This window comes from Cyclopterus lumpus, chromosome 12 (assembly GCF_009769545.1).
Source record: "Cyclopterus lumpus isolate fCycLum1 chromosome 12, fCycLum1.pri, whole genome shotgun sequence".
NCBI classification, from domain to species: domain Eukaryota; kingdom Metazoa; phylum Chordata; class Actinopteri; order Perciformes; family Cyclopteridae; genus Cyclopterus; species Cyclopterus lumpus.
The window spans coordinates 13,592,428-13,612,877 of NC_046977.1; the positions used below are offsets into that span (position 1 = coordinate 13,592,428).

The 20,450-nt window shown below is 42.1% G+C and overlaps 1 protein-coding gene across 9 annotated transcripts; it reads left to right on the forward strand.

Moving 5' to 3' along the window:
- The first annotated feature begins 1,745 nt into the window (after positions 1 to 1,745).
- sh3bp2 (SH3-domain binding protein 2) lies at positions 1,746 to 20,107 on the forward strand. Of its 9 annotated transcripts, none has more exons than XM_034546292.1 (14): positions 1,746 to 1,861; positions 2,080 to 2,201; positions 3,296 to 3,438; positions 13,145 to 13,284; positions 13,394 to 13,496; positions 13,949 to 14,066; positions 14,277 to 14,344; positions 14,925 to 15,010; positions 15,098 to 15,926; positions 16,026 to 16,131; positions 16,727 to 16,782; positions 17,105 to 17,180; positions 17,566 to 17,625; positions 17,763 to 20,107. In XM_034546292.1, the coding sequence occupies exons 3-14, from the start codon at positions 3,410 to 3,412 to the stop codon at positions 17,898 to 17,900; spliced, it is 1,809 nt and encodes a 602-aa protein (XP_034402183.1). In that variant the 5' UTR covers positions 1,746 to 1,861; positions 2,080 to 2,201; positions 3,296 to 3,409; the 3' UTR covers positions 17,901 to 20,107. The 9 variants fall into 9 exon arrangements, 6 of the variants coding, with proteins under 6 accessions (XP_034402183.1, XP_034402184.1, XP_034402185.1 ...); XR_004610540.1 differs by lacking the exons at positions 1,746 to 1,861; positions 2,080 to 2,201; positions 3,296 to 3,438 and adding an exon at positions 3,467 to 6,974 and having other exon boundaries at positions 17,763 to 18,144; positions 18,241 to 18,313; positions 19,233 to 20,107; XM_034546293.1 differs by lacking the exon at positions 2,080 to 2,201 and having other exon boundaries at positions 1,762 to 1,861.
- Positions 20,108 to 20,450: the final 343 nt, after the last annotated feature.

A 20,450-nucleotide genomic window follows, 5' to 3' on the forward strand; every position in this document is an offset into this window, starting at 1 on the left:
TGAAGTTAAGATGGATAAAGGCCTCAGTGGTCAGAATGTGACACAGCAGACATTTTTGCATATTGTTCGAGCACAGGAAGTCAACAGTTGTGTGGTTACTTGTGTGCCATACGTCTTCTTGTGTGCATAGAAACACTCACACTGAACCTCTCCCCACCCACAGAAATGACCTTCAGATAACTAGATTGGCACTAAATATAATTTTTTTTAAGTGATGCAGATGTCATCACTTCCAGCTGTGTTATATAATAAAAATAGGTTGTACTGACAACTAAGCCCTATTGAATTTATTATTGTTAACATTGAAGAATTGTATAAGTTGTCTTTCAAAGTGAATGAAAGGTAATCCGTTCCAATCCTCCTGCAGCACAAACAACATGAGAGGACATAGTTATGAACTGTAAAAGAAAAAAAAGCTTGAATAAACAAAGATGTTCATAAATCATCATCATACTGTACAAATGCAACAACAATGAGAAACCTGAGCAGCTTCTCCACCCATCTGTTCTCCTGCCTACAGTACCTCTACATAGCACCCACCTTCCCACGTATACCCACCACATGTTTGCACATACACCTCCACCTTTCTTCAGAAGAAAACTGCAACATGCAACTAAGCCATTGCATGGTAACTCCCACACAGAAATATATATTTGTACGACAATCTATTTGAATATTGTCATAAAGAAGCCGTTCTCGCATCACGCCCCCATGACTCCCATAGCAGGTGTGTGGACCTTAATCCCACAGCAGTCGATTTTGATAAAACACAATGTTTAAACCGATTGTTAGACCCTTGCATTATGGATTTGGATGAAAGGTTTTCAATGATGTATTATACTGTTAGACTGCCAGACTAATGTGAAGGTAGAACATGATATTTTTCTTGATTCTGAGTAGCTGGAAAATGTATTCATAAACTGACCCCAATAACAGAAGGAGTCCAATCTAATAATTAGCAGACAGATCGTTTCTCCTCAGGTCTATACAATTATTAATTTGAACAAAAAAGAAAAATCAAATATGTAAAAAGTAATTCACAACTTATCTTTCTTATTACCCTCTGACAGTGTTACATTATCATCTTTAACAGCTATGCAACACGTGAACAAAAACATGCACACCTCCAAGGAAAGTTGTGGTAAAAACACAACACAACACTGTGTGTGAATACCTTATTAATGATTGACCACCCAGCCAAAGAAGTAGGTATGGTCTGCGTACTTGGAATTTCCCTGTCTGGGGACAAAAGTAGGTCCAAGTGTTCAGTCTGTCTTGCTTTCCCATAAAATCTTGTTGCAGACACACGGCAGACAGAGCATGTGCACCAAACAGGGGGAAACTAAATAAAACGGAGAGGCTTGTGGGTTACCACTTTAATTCTGAGGCAGCGAGGTTCATATGGTGGAGTAGACTGGCAGACGTTACTGCAGAGCTGTATACACATAATGACTGGTTGTTATGCCATGTGCCGTGTCTACTATGGTTGGTCCTGCTGGTTCTGTTGTGTAGCCGGGTTGCTGTTTTTTTCAAGTGGATGCACGAAAATGAAACCGTTCCAAAACCACAACCTTTTACAGGGATCGTTGGTAGTGCTCCCACAGAGCAAACCAGATAAGCCCAACCAGGACACGTGACGGGTGACTGCAGGGGAGATTCTTAGGTGTACTTAGCTCTTGCTTTTGTCACTTCTGACCTTTTTTTTATTGCTCCTGAAACAGCTGTTGTGACTATGCCGTATGGGTGTGTCCATGGTTTTCTCTAGAAGTCTCTGGCTTTCTGTTAAATCAAGCAGCTACTTGAGGCAGGAGCTGAAACCCAGCAAGACAGTACCCCCATCCGATTGCTCATCCAATCCAAGGTATTTAAAGCTCTCATTTTAGCTTCTTAGCAGTTAGGAGTGTGTATGTGTGTGTGTGTGAGTGTGAGAGAGAGGGGTAAATATGTCTTCAAGTCAATATTAAAAAAGGTTTGCTTGGCATCCATAGCACAGTAGCTCGACTTTTTGTTTACATCTTAATGTTTTAAAAGAGGGATATGTTTATCTTGTGGTAAAGTGATCACATTTCTCTAAACCAGCACAAATGCCAGACGAGACGTCGCACTCAGACGAGCTGCGGTTGGGGAGAGTTCAGCTTTGTTCACTGTAGCTCCCTTGCACTCACAGATACTGTGATTACTCCCTGTGCACTGACAAAGAAGTAGGTATACTTTTTTCTGTCAAATGACTGATTTTCAAATTCTACTGTGACAAAAATGATACCCCATAAATGCTACTGAAAAGACGTGGAGTCTGTCTTTACACAAACAGGATGTTGATTTTTACAGCTAAAAGTGGAGCCCAATTCATGTTCTACGCAAACGGTTAAAGTTGTGAGGAACTTTGAACTGATTATGAATTTAATACCGATGCCTCTTTAGGATCTACATAAGTACACAAGACCACCAGCAAGAATATTGGCTGTTTCTCCTAGTTATTCTTAATGCTTGCCATCGGTGCCGCATGGTCAGATTACACACAAAATTACACCAAAATGTGCACGTTCATAAGATACTGCTTCAGCTCAGACTCCAGCGGGCCTCAAGTTTCACCGCCTGCTGCACCAGAACAGAAGAAAACTGCTAAACATTGAAGTAAATAATGCTCAGAAAAAACATGTTATTTTTACTTGTGTGTGCACTGTTAGACAAGTGCTTTTACTTTTACTTAACAGTACTTACATTACACGTAAAAAGCACATCACACATTGTGATGAAAACACGTTTTCAGACATGACAAGACACAACACAACAATATAAATTGTTGCTGTAGAAGACACAAAAAAATACATGCTATTCAATTTCAGTTGGACTTTCACTGAAACACTTCTTTTCCCAGTGATTTTCATGACTATTGTGTCACTTTTGGGGGCAAACTTTATGTTTAAAATTATTTTTCAACAATGCTTTTTTGTCAACACACACACTAGGCCATAAACTACAGGGAAACTATTGTGTGTGTGTGTGGGTTGGTGTTTGTTTGTGACATAATTGCTAACCAGATGTGAGAAGGAGTGGTCCAGCTACACTCCAATGGGGAAGTTAGTCATGATGTTCTGGCTGCAGTCATGAAGCCAGTGAAACTTGATCCACGTATGTACAAAATGCTCTCACTGCTTTGTGGTATCTGGAGTAACAAAATTTGGCAAAACAGGGTTAATGTAACAAGATAAAATAGTTAATGCGGCCGAGGAGTGTTGCTCAGCCACGCTTTGTATTTTTATGCTCAATGGTTTGTCTGTCTGTCTGTGTTTAGAGCGCTGCAGTCAGTTTCTCTTGTGGTTGAATGGAGGGTGTCGTGACACTTCATAGAGTAGCTCTGAAGCGCCAGGAAGTGAACCGGACAGAAGCCTGAAGCGCAAAACCACTGATGACACCGACAGACACAGAACTCCATGGGTAAGTTGAATTAAACATTTTAACAAGACTATGCAAAACGTGTGCCTTTTTATTTTCTGTTTGAAAAGGTATAGCTGCAGGGCTTCTAGGTCTTCTAAAGTACTTGCTGTGTGAAGCACGCTCTCCACAGATATGCAAGTCTAATATGCAGGTTTTATTTTATTTATTTTTTATGGACCAATTCATGGATCCGGGGAGAAAAGACGACCAGTAGTGTTAATGCTCGGTGGACATGTCAGTCCTGAACAAGGCTTTACTTAAACCCCCCAAAAATGACGCTGTTAGCTAACGATATGCCAACACTTAGCCTTGAATGTATGGCTGGCTAAACATTCTCTTGTGTTTTGGTAGTAAAAACAGGTTATTTAAACATCAGACCATCTAAAGTGTTCCCATACCATGAATCACTCAGAATACAGCCCAATGCACACCACTTTTTGCAGGCTAACTGGAAAGCATTCTGGCATCCAATCCATGCTAACGTCCAAGCTCACCGACAGACCTGAAAACCTCAACACGCTTAATAACTTCAAAACAAATACAGCGGGATATTTATTTTATTTAAACAGCGGTCTTTATGCTGATTTTGCTTGACTAAATGCAACAAAAAATAGACTTCAAGTGCAAAAATCGCGTTGGATCTGTTAGCTTTGATTAAAAACCCAAATGCAACATGCCTACACTGCCTGGCTATGGATATCAACATAGGACTAGTCAGATTCCAACTATTTTATTTTTTTTAACACATTTATCATATCCTTGTTAATATTTTTGATGATGATTTTGCCGAGCCCTTCTGAAGCAGCTTGTTGGTTGCCATGCTAAACTATGCTGGTGGAAGCACTGGGCTCACAGTTGTGGGTTGATCTGTTTTCCACTTTATTGAGTATTTTGTGGTAAGAAGGTTATAAACTTTTGGTTTATATGGAGCCACGTGAAGTGAGTTAGAGTGATGTCTGAGTGGGGCTCATTCAGTTGCTCTCTCTTTTAAAAATTATAGGTCATATGCGTTGTGGTTTCAGACTGGACAGATGGCTCGCTATAACAGGAACCAGTAGGCCTTACCAATATGGTATATCAAATGTCACACCGTACACTCCATGTGTCTCTGCTGTGTGTTACTGCAGATCTTCCCCCATGAGCTCATACTGTATATAGACTCTGTGATCTGAACTGAATCCTGACTGATCATGTTTACCTTTATTCATTTGATTGTAATAATTTCCTGTGAGTAACCAGCAAACAAGCCAGTCATTGCAGTTACACACTCATCAGATGAATTCTCAGAAAAATACAGCCTGAGGTTTTAAAGTAAAACATTGCTGGTCTGAACACTTCAGTTTAGTCTATAATGCCCAAATATGGGCAAGCAATTATTTTCCAAATATGGAATTATGTAATTGATGACTGACAGATCAACCCCCTCCAGCTCCAGCACCAATCTTAACAAGAATCTCTAACTAGAATTGAACAGGACGATTAAGACAGGATGCAGAAAGTACTGGTCACCAGCCTCTCGGTCAACTTCCTCTCGGTCAACAACCGTACACAAATCCACCACAGTGACTTTTGTAAACTGGTATTTGACAGGGTTGATTGTCAGCAACGTGCAACACATTCTAAGTAGTCGCTGATCTTTACCAGGTGTTACCGCACACGACCATGATCTAGATACACAATGCAACCACACACAACCGAGTGACCCTAATAAAGGAAGGTTACACGTGGATCGACACAACACAGACTTTCTTCTTTTTCTTTAAAGATCAGAGACACAAGCATATTCTGCAGTACCCATCTGATTCACACTATCTGTCATTGGAACAAGTGGAGTAGGGAAAGCACTTGTTTGGCTTTAAGCTTGCAATAATCCTTATCTGGTCTATCTGTCAAATCTGCTTTCTGAAACAAAGGGCGCAGCGAGGCGCAGCTGGAAAGGGAAGGTTCAGACTGATGAGTTAGGTTGTCTTTCAAACATCTGCAAATTATTAAACTTAACACTTGTTTAGTTGACTTATTGAGCATCATCAATCCTCACAAGATAAACCCACATTGGATGAGGCTTCTTAAGCACATCAGTCAATTTCGCCTTCAATGCCCTGTTAACAAACATAAAAACACATAACAAAACATAAAAAAAGTGGCATGACACACATGAGAGTAGCAATAGATTACTTGAATAACACCCTATGTGTATGAATAAATGTTGTACCTTCAGCATCAGCATCATTCTATTGCTTTAGGGCCTTGAAACCCTTGATCAACCATTCTAACAAAAGTTGTTGAAAACAGAGGACTGTATTCTATCTGATGCAGTCTCTGCTGACCCTCAACGTCAAACCTGGTGATTCAGCTCAGCAGCAGCAAGAGAACCATCTTTATGTGGTTTCAAATTCTAACTTTAGTGTAACACCTCACCGTTTTAGCTGGGACAATGGTTAGAGGTCTCTCAATCAAAATAAGACTGCGCTGCTGCACGTTGTTCTTTGTAATTTAAGGTTCACTCGCATTGTAAAAATAAATTGAGTTTCTATTATGGTTTGAAGAGAAAAAAACTGTCTAGCATCCATCACACGCACATCACATGCATACAATGTATACGAAAAAACACAAGGCAATATAAAAATACACTTAACAATAACAGGATGTAAAGGATTAAATGTAAAGGATTAAATTAAATTCAAATATCAGACTGGAGTCAACTAAAAAAGATGGATTAATAAGTAGAATACAATTGCTGTGTTGTGCCGGACTGCAATAAGTCATTTAATTTGCCTGGAAGAAATGATTGGACGGGATGCCTGTCTGTCTACCTACCAACCTGTTGCTAACTTAACAGCTGTGAACACTGTTTCTGGACACTATGCATGGTTTCATGCTTCATAGTTTCATAGGTTCATAGGTTTCATGGGCCACTGTATTGTTCCAGTCTTAAGGGATGGAAAGTCCCCCAGCTTCTTTCTCAGGCCCTCTGTGTCCGAGGTGTGTGTGTGGTGGTGGTGGTGGTGTGGGTTGTATCCGGCAGCCAATCACTTACGAGCTCTGAGGAAACAGGAAGGAACATGCTGCAGTCTGTTGACCAATGATAATTCAGAGCTTCAGGAGGAGGCCCCTTCAGGAAACCACTGGCAGAGTATCAGGGGTTCAGACCTCCAACAGACTTCCTTCAGACATCAGACCAACACGACTCATTGTTCCAACTTCCCGTCCGTCCGCTAATTCATTGTTCTCTTTCCAGTCACTCTGTTCACATTTACTTCAATCTTTTCTTGCATTCATCTGTATTCTTGCTCGTCCTTCCACATCTTTCCGGTCTAATCCCTCTAATCTTGACTCAGCATCTCTATCCACTCTGTCCGACCGTGCATCTGTCCTCCGTCGCTCCGCACGTTTAAAAAGTATGGTGGTGAACTGCACCGTGCTGCCCCTGTCATGTCCGCCGACATGTCCGCTCCATCCGTGAGGAAGAAGAAGTCGTTTGCTCGGAGCTACAAGCCAAACGTCAGGATGTGTATTCGAGAACAGAGGGATGTCATGTAAGTTCAATCTTTAACTTCATCTTTTGATGTGCACGGGTTGTTACTTTATGTATGGGTGTATTCCAAGAAAAGTCGACTGGAGGTTCTCCATAACCGCCAGTTTGAACACCCGTTTGTAGGTTGGTTTCTGTCTCTGTCTGGGATAGCTTCTGGTTTCACATAATCTGGCCTTCGGTGGTTCTTTGTTGTTGGGTACATGGGTTTTACGTCATCTGTATTAGCAATAGTTTGATTTGGTAAAATGTCTTCCCCTTTACAAAAGATCAATGAAGCAACTGAGGGATTTCCTGTCTTTACCTGTTGATTGGTGTGGGAAACCTGAGAATTTTAGTTTAAGATTCTCCTCGGTAAAGTTGTCATTTAATCTTTTTACTTTACTATTTCACCTTCTTTTGAACCTACGTTGTTCATTTGACAGCTGCCTTTTCTATTGTAGCTCCCCAGTCTACAGCTCTGATAACATGACGAGGCTTTTTACCAAGTCAGGTGGTCAGAAGTAAACATGCACCCATTTTCTCACGACGCATCTGAAATAGTGGCACAGTGACACAGTGACAGCTTTTCACCGGACGTGAAACTTTGCTCAAAACATTACTGAGCAATGTTCATTTCAAGCAGGCTGAAAAGCAGTGCCTGCACTGCAGCAGCAGGGACACATACTGTATTGGATACACTCCCTCAGTGTGCAGACAAACACACACACTGTATAGAAACTAAATTAAACGGTCATGGTCAAGAAAAGTAGATTTGTTTTGGTTCCAAAAGAAACTCCTTATTGGGCGAGTAGAGGAAACGGTTTGGTGTTATAGGCGTCATTGATACAGTTGCAGCAGAGCGGAAAGGCACAAACACAAAAAGGGGAAGCTAGGGAATTGAACCTGTGTACTTTTAGGTAATTATACTGAATGAGGCCTGATCACAGGAGACCAAATGTGGTGCAGTTGGTCATATCCTCATTTTGGACTAACCATAATTAGTCATAATTTGGTTCTGCCCATCCAAAGGGACTTGTTATCTCAAAGAGTCCTGTGTAGACCAGATTTTTATTTTATTTTTAGGAGGGGACGGGCTCTTTAGGTATACATCCTCTGAAAGCTGAGAACCCAAGGATACATTTGAGATGCAGCTGGGCAGTTTGTGTTTAATGGTTCTCGTCATAGATCAGAATAGATCAGGAGGGCTTCAATAGACAGGCGCTAAAACTGAGTGTTTCACATGGATGACAAACATAATGTTTTTTTAACATTAAAGCATGTAAACATCTTCCAGTAGAAACCCAAAGCGCAAGTATGATCCTGAAAATGAGCATGATATGTCTCCTTCATCCTATCAGAAATGTGAGCGTCAGGTTAATTATCTATCACACTGTGACCACCAAAATACCTTTTGTGTGTGTGTGTGTGTATATGCTACTCTGAGATAAATCCAGCCATTTTGGAAGTGTGTCCCTGTGGATTAGAATTGCCATATTTGGACACAGGTAGTGATGATGCGTAGTGGAGCCGCCAGGTACTATTTCAGCTCTCAATAAGCCCAGTATTCTAGGTGTGTGTGTGTATGTGTAAAGTCACAACTTTTTGTTCCTGTTCAGTTTTTATTTTTTCGAGAGGGAACCAAAGTTTCCCAAACCCTGTCGGTCACTTGGGGTCACTTTATTCCTCGGACTTCTTTTTTTTAAAATGTTTTTATTTATTTATTGTAAGACAAGAGACAATACATACAGTCCTCGGAATTTCACCAGGTAGAATGTATTCAGTCTAACAGCACCGGTAGAATACAAACTAAAGGTACTAAAGGTATTTGCAAATAAAGTCCAACACCAGAGTCACAATTTTGGGCCATACAAAAAAAAACATGGAGTTTCAATTCTTCAAAAATGTTGCTGGCACAGATGGGCACGAAATATGGATGTTTCATGGTGTTATGAGACTGTTTCTCAACCTACATCGTCCACATCTTGTTTTGATGAATTATCTGACTCATAACCACAGGCTGAGAGTATACCTGCAACAACCACAAATCAAAATATTTCTTTTTTAAAGTAAATATTCAGATGTATCTGATGGGTTTCCCTCAATGTCTTCAGCGTGCGGACATTCTGTCACAGCGTTGTTAATCATCCATCAGGATGAATAAACCACAGTGAAAGAGCAAACACTCTCAACCTACTAACCCGTACGTGTCTATTCATGTGCTCAAAGTGTCAGTGAACATGTGAAGCTGAACGGTGGGGGAGGAACCGTTGTGGTCGGCCGTCGCAGGGGGAACAAGAAGAGAGCGCACGCTCGGCATGGGGATTTCTGTTTCCTGGGCAAGACATGAGTTTGTACTGCTTGCGCTGCAGCTCGGACAGCGGTTTCCCTACGACCTTTAGATCTGCTCGTGGGGTTGTGTGTTTTACAGCGTGTTCAGCACACGCTTGCACTGAAAGAGAATTGGTTAGCCACACACACCTGTCAGCTGCGTGTCTTACCATCACAGATGTTAATGTGTCGGCCCATAAGCAATCAGACTTCGCCCACAATTAGACCTATTTAATATACACACAGTTGGGAGATGCTAAGCACGTCACTTCAGAGCTTTCAGCCGCATGGATCAGCTGTCTGCTGAGCGGGAATGTACATGCGTTCTACAATTTTCATGTTTTTATTGTCTATGCTGATGTTTCCCCAGCACTTTTACAGTTATCTTTCTCTGAGTTTTTATTAAATGTTGTGTTTTTAATATGTACTTTAAAGAAAGTGCTAGAATCACAATTAATGTAGCCTCCGTTTACAAATAATGGCATAATATTTTAAGCATACACTGTGTTTGTTTAAAATTATAATTATTGAGTACATTTCGGAGACTTTTTGTGATATGTTGGCCATATATTGGTTTTAATGTCAAACTGTTTAGTAGTGTGGTATAGTTATTTTGAAAGAAAATACATTTCCTATGGCACAATAGGGTTTTCTGGTCTCGAAACCCAGATATTCTTAAGGGTGAAAGCTACGCGTTTTGTTTTGCTATACTCTCTTCACCTAATATGCAGTATACGTCCTGCTACTCATACAGTGCACTGCGTCTGTATATCTTACAGTACAATAATACAGGCTTACATGTAGGAAATATTCAACAGTAATACTGTCCTGCGATGTGATTCATCAGGGGATTTCCATCACACAGCTGTGTTTCTATTTCACTTGTTCTGGTCAGTCAGTTCTTATGAAGCCAAATTGGCCCTTCTTCTTGTAACAGACTTGTCACGGATAAGAGGAGGAGACGCGTTCTCCGAAAGCCTTTATTCAAAACATAACATCACTGGGTTGGGAAGTGTTTTGTGACCTCTGTATGGCTCTTGGGGGTAGGGACATGTCAGAATTTGAGGTTTCTGTAGTCTAACAGCTTCCGTGATCTCATTAGACAAGCCCAGGAGATTACACTTTCATGTTGGTCAAAGTCCCACCACAACACCTGCCCGTCGTTTCTGACCAGCTGTCATCGAGGCTTGCACTTCTTCCTTCTTCTTCTTGTTATTACATTCAAACCAGTAGTTAGTTGATCTGGACATCTGCTCCTCAGCCACATCACAGTGAGTTAAAATTCACTTAAAAATGAACGCCACTTTAAATCCCTGTTGAACCCAGACATTGTGTTACGTCGGTGTCTGTGTGTGTGTGTGTGTTTGTGTGTGTGTGTGTGTCCAGGGAGGAAATGTGTTTGAATGGGTCTGGTATGTGCGTCCCTTCCTGACAAACAGCTGCTCTCTGATTAGCATCTCTGGCTCACTAGCTTCAGTTCAGGGTTTTAAAAAAACATTAATAATAATAATTGCGTGGTGAGAGGGTTCAACCTGGAGGTCCCGACCCTCAATGGGGGTCAATCGCAAGATAATGCGAGATGAATTAAGATATTATAGACAGATGAATGGTTTTACCATTGCATCGCCTGCACCAGTGGTATTATTTGGTAGATTTTACTAAGTGTGTTTGTGTGATCAAAACACACTCAATGAAATCTATTCTGGAGGGTCTCGAGCACCAACCTGATCATTCGGAGAAAAGTAAATGCACCAAAGTTGAATGAGTCATTTCCTGCTGTTGCTGTTCCCTTCATGGAGTTTCTCAGCATATGAACATTAATCTTGTAAAGAGAAGTGCATGTGACGTGTGGAAAGTCTCCGCTTTGCATGCAGCAACTTCTCATGTTGCAGTGAGAGGAAATTGTTTGGGTAAAAAAGACCTTGGGATATTTTTTCTGGGGAAAAAAAAAGAAGTTTAGCACATTTTGACAGAATATGTGTTGAACACATCGAGACGGATTGTTCATTGAGATACTTGGTGTTTCTAGGACTTTCTTTGTGATAACATTTTTGTCAAAGTATTTACCTTTTTATAATAGTAGAAATACCGTTTTTTTGTTAGATGCAAACAAATGTGTGTCAGTGTCATTTGAAGCACTGAAAGGCAGTTGAAAAAAGCAGTTGAATTGCCCCAAAGCGTTTGGTAAAGGTTAAGTGAGGAAACACTGAAAGCTGCTGCAACAGTGAAAGACACTGCAATGTAATCAAACCTCCTTCAGAGGTCCCTCCTGTGTTTACCTGGGCGGATCTCTTTCCTCTGGTGATGGAAAAGTTGCTGAGACGTAGACTTTCAGGCTTTCCTATAGAAAACAAGAAAGTGCACAGTCAGAGGGCCGTCCCGCTGCTTCTCTAGGACTTCAGGAAATCCTTGTATCGAGGATCAGCAGCTGGTGGACTTTGACCTCCCTCCTACTGAAAGTAGGTTTTCATGTATCTGTGTGTGTGTGTGTGTGTGTGTGTGTGTGTGTGTGTGTGTGTGTGTGTGTGTGTGTGTGTGTGTGTGTGTGTGTGTGTGTGTGTGTGTGTGTGTGTGTGTGTGTGTGTGTGTGTGTGTGTGTGTGTGTGTGTGTGTGTGTGTGTTGTGGCCTGGCTATCAGTAGGCAATCCACATGATAGCCTCTCCATATTTTCTTGAAGTCCTCACACACACACGCAAACACACGCACACACACAGTTCACTCAGGGGTCAAAAACAAGCAGCAGCTCCACCCTTGTGATGTACTGTGTCTTTCTGTTCCCTCTCCTCCCTCTCTCCCTCTCTCTCCACACACTCCCATGTTTCTTCTTTCTTTATCTCTTTGAAAGGGAGTGGAATTTGGCAAGACATCCGGGTAATTGTGGAGTTCCTCATTCCTGGGTTTCGCACGCACGCACACACACACACACACACACACACACGCACCCCTCTCTCTATCCCTCTGAGGTCAGTAGATGCCGTTGATAGACTGGAAGTAACACATAAACACATTAGACGATGAAGAACTTCACTTGATATGTGTATTTTGATTACAGCTCTCTCTGTCACACACACAAACACACACACACCTAATACTGAAGCTTTGAACACATGCTGTGTTTCTTGTCTGAACTAACTGTGTGTACATGTAGAAATCTTTGAGAATGCGTAAGTACACTATCGCCGTTTGAGTGTGTTTATGTGCCAGGGAGGGCGAGAGAGATCAAAATCAACAAAGGCAGCCTGAGAGAGAGAGAGAGAGAGAGAGAGAGTGAGAGATCAGTCGGTACGGAGAAAGCATCAGGGAGTGAAATGAAAAAGAGAGCGTGATCAGAGGAGGCAGAAAACCAGACAGACAGTTCCCATCTCAGTGTTTGGTTTTTTGATGCGACGCAACAGTGAACCCACTGAGGACAGAGAGTCTCCTTCATGGATCTTCTGCCGGCGTCGGCATCCGCAGTGTTAGCCTCCACAGTCAGCCTGTTGAGGGAGAGCGCTGCCATTCAGAGCATCAGCAGGAGGCTCAACAGGAGGTAGGCAACACCTGAAGGAAAAAGAAGAAGAAAAAAACTTCCACAATTGCAATTGCTTGAGTTTTTTTTTTTTTTTTGTCAAAACAGAGTGGCTTAAAAAAAAATTGACAATTGTGTGTTCACTACTTTCTCATACTCTGCTTATTTTAATAAGATTTCAGGAACAGAGAGGTTGTGGGTTCTAAATCCTCTCTGGATCTTCAAATGTCTTGTTTTTCTCATTTTATCCTGACGATGTTGTGCGACTCTTGAGCTGACGGCCTTAAACTGCTCGACCTGTCACGCAGCCATTCAGTCATAATAACAACCACTCCCGTCTTCTCCTCTCTGGCAGAACCATGTCGTCTCCAGAGATGTGCTGGCCGGTGCCGATGCCGGCCATCGGGGCTCAGAACCTCCTCACCATGCCAGGAGGCGTTTCCACTTCGGGATACCTCCACAAGAAGGGAGGCAGCCAGTTCAGCCTCATGAAATGTGAGCTCACAATAACAAGATTAAGTGTGGGTGGACAGAACAAGCAGTGCGTCCGAGACTATGTCGTATTTTTCAATTATTTTGATGCCTGTTGTTTGCTGTCTTACAGGGCCACTGAGGTACATCATCATCCACAAGGGCTGCGTGTACTACTTTAAGAGCAGTACCTCTCCTGCACCACAGGGGGCATTCTCTCTAAATGGCTACAACAGGTCGGTGCACATCTGCTAAGAGTCCACCTTCAGTAATTTGTTGTTTTCAGCATCCTTTCAGACTCCCAGTTTGTTAACCACCTGAGTTAGTGGTTACCGCTGTATACCTTTATACACGTCTCCACAACATCCTTTTTTATCTATTTTATGTAACTACATACTATATTCTCCTGGGACGGGGATGTCATATGTGTATAGATTGTAAAGCCCTCTGAAGCAAATTTGTAATTTGTGATATTGGGCTATACAAAATAAACTGAATTGAATTGAATTGAATTATATTGAATTCATACCAGATGAACTTGGCTTGAGTGCATTCACGCGCACAAAGAGTTTCAGGCGTGAGCTTGTGGGCGTGTTGGCATTTGAATGTGAAGTATTAGTGCAGGGCTTTTATCAGAAGCGTTTTTAAAAATGTTGTCAGAGCATAACACATTCCTCCTCTTCCACAGGGTGATGAGAGCAGCAGAGGAGACGACGTCCAGCAACGTGTTTCCCTTTAAGATCGTCCACTTCAGTAAGAAACACAGGACGTGGCTTTTATCTGCAGCCAGCGAGGACGAGAGGAGGGTGAGAACAACCACTCTGCACATGTGCTCGGATACGGACACCTTGTGAGAATCATTTTAAACTGACCACACTAGCTCTTAGGCCTTGAGTTATTGAAGTGAGCTGTCAGCCGTCATTGGATCACAGAGCTCAATGCAGCGGCAAAGGCCCTTACTGTCCTCTCATCTGCTAAAAACATCTTTATACTATGTATTGATATTTCTTTTACAGAAATGGATGCGATACCTGCGGAGGGAGATAGATCACTATAACGAGAGAAAAGAGTCCCACATTCCGAGGTAATGGCCCACTGTACTTATTTTTTTCATTTCTAACACATAATGTTATCAGGGACATTAGCAGCTCATTATATAGCTTTTCATTATATTGAGTGTCTGCGCTGCCCAGGGAGCCTGTTGAAAACAAGTCAGGTTTTCTCCCCTCATATGTGTTTGTAATTTGACAGGAATACATTTTTATTGGATATGATGCCAACATGTTTTATGCCGAACTAGATTTCCAGTAGTTCAACATTAATGAACAGAACATTGCAATAAAAAGAAGCCAGCCTAGCTTTCAAACTGGCATAGTAAATGACAGAATTAATAACAAATTAAACATTTAAATTACAAAAATAACTAAATTACTTTTGTATATTAATTCATACTGGCTACCTCAAAAACTAGCTTATAGCTATTGCAGCTGGTCTGAAGGAGCAGAACTGCTCATGGCAAAAAGCTTTCAGATTGCATGTGAGCTATAGACGTCATTTACTTATTCAATGTCATGACCCTACAGCCAACAAAATCCACTAACTCGATGTTCAAACCTTTTACTGAATATCACGTGTTCATGATAACATTTTCTTTGTTGCCACAGTGACTCAGATTCAGATGCCGAGAGTTTCTATGGCACGGTTGAGAAGCCCATGGATATCCAACACCACGTCGATAACGCAGAAGATGGTGAGACCATCGAAATGACTGCATGCAGTGACACGCACGTTGTACTTGTGCGTCATTACACTGTGTCTGTCTGTTCTTTCTGTGTAGAATATGGAGAGGATGACGACGATGACGATGAGGACGACTATCTGGAGCCAGATAGTGACTGTTCATCGACGTCGACCTCTTCAGGTCGACCCGCGGGTCCGCCCCCCTCCTACCCTCCTCCCCCGGTGCCGGTGTCATTCCATCTCCGTCAAGACTCCAGTCCAGGTCTCCACAAAGGCCCGCCTCCTCCCCTCCCGCCGCTACACAGGATCCCAACCAGCCCGCTGCCCAAAAAACCCCAGTTCTCTGTCCCCTCTCCCTCCATACTGAAGGACCCTCCCAAAGGCACGCCTCCTCCTCTCCCTTTCGCCCCCCACCTGCACAAGTCCGTGTCTCCCACCCCTCCGCCACCTCCTCCCCCCAACGCAAAGAGAACTTTCAGGGCGACATCCGTTGGGGGGCCTGGGAACGACAAGAGAGACTGGAGGCCTCTGCCGGCCATGTCGATCCAATCCCCCACCACTCTGCCTTTCTGTGAACAATTGGAGACCAGGATGGTCTTAAATGGCCCCGCCCACTGCTCCCTTAATGCTAGCGGGAGCCAATCAGCGGGTAACAACCACCACGGGGTGATGAGCAACCACCGCAGCAAGCCGAGCCTACCTCCTCAGTATAACATCGGAGGGTCCTTCCTCAGACCTGTGATGTCAGACTCCCTCTTCCTCAGCAAGACGTCCTCCGGTCACCCACCACTGCCGGGCCCCCCTCCACTCTCTCCTCTACTTAAACCTGGACTTCACAACAAGCCAGGGATACCCAAACCTCCTCCGCCAACAGTCAAACCCCCACTGCCTGCAGTCAAGTCCAAGCCACCAGGAACCCCGCTGCAGTAAGTTGGACTCAAGCGCACAAAACATTCCACACAGAATTCTTTACAGAAGGTTGGTCAGGTTGAAGCTACCACACTAAGGTGCATTTCCCCCCCCAGAAGAGCATCTCCGGACGGCCAGAGCTTCCGTTCGTCGGGAGACGAGACGCCCACTGAATTCAGGAGGAAACGAGACTCTGAGAAGTCTGATGACGACTACGAGAACGTAAGAGAGACCGAAGTGATTTTGCAACTGATATTGACATGCAGGCCGCTCGATTACTGCGCGTATAGATGTTGCTTTAAGCCTCCTGCAGTCTCCAAGACATCTTTTTATCATGTTGACGTGACGGTGCACAAACGGTATAACTGACCAGGTGTACTGATTACAACATCATCAAACGTATAGAAATCCAAGACCGGATTCAATTCACAGTGACCAATCACGTGAGAGGTCACTGTGAATGCTGAAGACAGGCAAAGCTAAACTGTATATACCTGCAACTTGAAAGTGTGTGTGTGTGTGTGTGTGTGTGTGTGTGTGTGTGTGTGTGTGTGTGTGTGTGTGTGTGTGTGTGTGTGTGTGTGTGTGTGTGTGTGTGTGTGTGTGTGTGTGTGTGTGTGTGTGTGTGTGTGTGTGTGTGTGTGTGTGTGTGTGTGTGTGTGTGTGTGTGTGTGTGTGTGTGTGTGTGTGTGTGTGCGTGCGTGCGTGTGTGTGTGTCTCATATTGGCATATATCTCAATCTCAAGATCTAAATGGACCTTCTTTGAGCCAGCATCAGTGCTCCAATGCGTGTTTAACGAGGTGTTTCTATCTGCAGATGCAGCTGCCAGACTCTGTGTTCATTGATACGACTGAAACCAGCTTTATAGAAAAGTAAGACAGATACACCTTTTTTTTTGCAATAAAGAAGTGAAATCTGAAATATCCCTGCAGCAGGCCACACAGCTCTGCAAAGCATTTCTGCCATCTAGTGCTTTGTTTCATTTGACGTTGTTATTTATGAAGCACACGTGCCGTCACATGTGTTGCTACATTGTTCTATCGTTCTTATTTGCAGCAATAGTTCACCACAGATCAGACCAATAATGTCATTTGAAATAAGAGACACGATACTTAAAGCTTATCTGGGATGACGCGTAAGCGGCACGTGTCTCTATCGATAACTTGTAACCTGAGATGATGTTTGTACCCGCAGGTTGTTCAGAGAGAGCGCCCTCTCTCCACAGGACGGAATGTACTGCATCCGAAACTCAGGAACTAAAATATCAAAGGTAAAAAAGATTAATAAAAATCTGCGACTTCGATAATAATATGATAAGTTACTACGGTATGGACAGGACTTCTCTCAACCAACCTATGTAGGCATTCTTATGTAATATCTTTAGATAAGTCTACTAATGAGGGGAAATGCAAGTGTAAGACAAAATGAGCGATATGCAATAATCCAATATTTGTTATAGTTCTACTGTCGGACCTTCTCAGTCTAAGGTCATACAGTTTATACAAAAGGGCACAACTGGTTGGCAGAAATAGGACATATTATGTTCTGATATTGTATATGTTAATAACTAAAGTCTGTGTTACTAATAGGACATTTAAGTCAAAACATAACCCGGATTCTTACAACTAATACATTATTTTCGGTGTGTTTCCCAGGTGCTGGTGGTGTGGGATGTCAGTATAGACAAAGCCAGGAACTATCGAGTGTTTGAAGAGGTGAGCCCTGCTGTCAGCCCGCTGTTATATTCATACGATTATAATCTTTTTCTGTGCACAGATTAGGCAGAACGATGACGGGACATTTTGCAGGATTAAAGTCTTCTGTTTGCTGTGGGTGTTTTTTTTGTTGCCAGGAGGACCGTACGTTTCTGGACAACGAAGTCACCTTCCTCACTCTGTCGGCTATGATCGAACACTACCACAGCCACCCTCTTCCTCACCACGGCTCGCTCTGCCTGCAGAAGCCCTACGAGAAGACGGCGAGCCTCTGATCAACGCCGTCAAACCAAAAGGGGAGCGGCGAGTCCGGCCCTTCTCTGCAAGTGAAATCCATCTCCGTCGACCAGCGGGAGCGTGGAGATGAAGTCGCTCACACAGATGAAATAACTGTCACATTGTATCAGAACAGATCGTGCCTCCCACTGTTTAGTGGAAAAGACCTGCTGTTGCACCAGAGTATAAAGCTTCATGTTAAACAGCAGCCATCGTAACCTATCTAGAGTTCTGAGTATTGAGGTAATTATTAGAAGAAGAAGAAACTTTCACAATCAACAGCTAAAGGAACATTATTTACCTTACTTTAACGCTCACAATACTCTTATCTTAACACAGCGACATAATCCTCATGACAAAGATAAACTTGTGCCAGATTTCTTTTGGACTCGCGATGCCCCAGGATAAGCAGGTTGGTTGGTTGTTTTGCTCCGGACGCCTGCTCTGTTTCTGAGACATTCATGCTGCTTCATGCAAAGTGTCATCGGGAAAATGTGTAATGTGATGAATGCTTTATTTTGTCCTCAAGGGGGCGGTGTGACACCATATGGCACACAAAAAGTGGAAAAAAAGTCCATCCAGCTTCATGTGGGATGTGGTTTTACCTATGGTTGCTTTGGGTTGTGCACACACTTCAAGTCCCTGTTTGTGTGACGTATTGTCAACTGCCAAAAGCCTGTTGATGTGACACAGCGAGGCCATCACGCCACTCGTGATGAATCATTTCATTTTTACAAAAAGGACAATTTAGGTAGAATCAACCAATCAGCATTACTGTTACATTCAGATTACACAGATTAACAAACTAATATGTTGAATTATCTCTCTATATATATACACATAGATGATATATATATTAATCCAGAAAAAATATTATCATATTATCATCTATCCAAAAAGAATAATGTTAGGAAATAGTAATATATATTACTCAATGAAAAAAAAGACATACAATTGTAAAAACTTACAATTAGATCCATTTAGATGTTTGGAAAAGAAGGTAAAAGTGTCAATCATACTTTTTTTTATCAACAAGAACTGATTTGTGAGGTCACAGTGACCTTTGAACTTTGACCACCGAATTTGAATCAGTCAACCTAATTAATTTCAATAATGAAGTTGATGTCCCCTCCCCTTCTGGATGTTGTCACATGCCCAGTCCCAAATGTATCTAAGCGAATGGGTGGCGGGGTTCTTTTGATCGTTAGTACGTATGTGCTCTGAGACACGGGTCTGTTTTCATATGAAAGCCAAGCACGTGGGCATTTGCTCATACAGATGGCTCCATTTGTGTTAGAAGTAATGATATCATTAATATCATGTTTTTACAGGAACCCGGATGAGTAAATGAACGGCATTTAAAAGTGACGCTCCATTGTGAGCACTGCGCACACTTTCATTTCCCATCTGGAATGGCCGACAAGAAAGGAGTGGATTGTTCTGTAGGGAGGTCATCTCTGTCTATGAGATCGTGAATGTTTTGACCTGACTGTACATAATGCGTGGGGAATATTTTATAAACAGAATTTAAAGATTTGGATCAGAATTCCCAAAATGCCAGTGTTGTCACCCAATCTCTTTTAACTCTTTTCCCAAATGAGAGTAGTTTAGAGGATGCTTACATTATCTGAATCATTTCTTCAGGCAAGAATAATGCTCCATGAATCCAACATGTCGTGAAGAACTTCTTTTGATAGTTTTAGATCTGTCGATAATAAACACAATCTTGTGGGTGCTACTGCCAACATGTGGACCGGTGTTTGACGGCAACATATTTATATATTTCACAAATCTAAAACAAGCCTGTCGTCCTGACTTCACTTGTCTCTGTGTAATCAACACATATTTATTTACTGTGCAGAACACATACACCAAGTCCAAAAACTGTAATTGAGATTTTAGCATCCCAGGGGCATGTAACGCTTCAATATGTTGTACTTTTTCTTGCAAGTCCTTGGAGGGTAGAAGACATGTTATTAATGGTGCAAAATTGTCGGATTGATTATGAAGACATTTTATTTTGATTCCTTCTCAACTGCTAACATATTGACATTCTGCAAGTACAGTTTGCACAGCACTGCCTTTAATGCTGTAAATCACTATATTTATATGTAAATGTTGTAAGTACTGTAAAAAAAACATGTATAAATGTAAATATATAGTTTTCTACAGAAATATATGAGAGTGTATAAAGGATTACTCAGAGCCTCCTGTGTTTTTTATTTTATTTATGTATCTAAATTTTGAGGTTGCAGCTTCCTGAGTATCCTGAAAAGAAAAAGTCACAGGTGTGTGCTTCATAATGCACATTTACTGATCTTGAGTAAGACACCCCTAATAACTTGTGATTTACCTTTCAGCAACTATTCAAATGTCTTTGACTCGCAATATTGAAATAATTTAATTTGCTATCTTGCACGGATTTAAGTCCCAGACTTTCCCCCACTGTGGACCAGGAGCACCAAACCTCACACAAGCATCAATTTGTATGAATGGAAATGACATCACATGGTTATTAATACACAATACAAACAGAAAAAATACAATGG

Excerpts from the sequence above, each read along its gene's own strand:
- sh3bp2 (XM_034546290.1), top strand. The coding sequence starts at position 6,871 with ATGTCCGCCGACATGTCCGCTCCATCCGTGAGGAAGAAGAAGTCGTTT. Across the intron at positions 6,975-13,144 it reads CGAGAACAGAGGGATGTCAT|AACCATGTCGTCTCCAGAGA; the intron begins GTAAGTTCAATC and ends CCTCTCTGGCAG. Across the intron at positions 17,626-17,762 it reads ACTATCGAGTGTTTGAAGAG|GAGGACCGTACGTTTCTGGA; the intron begins GTGAGCCCTGCT and ends TTTTGTTGCCAG.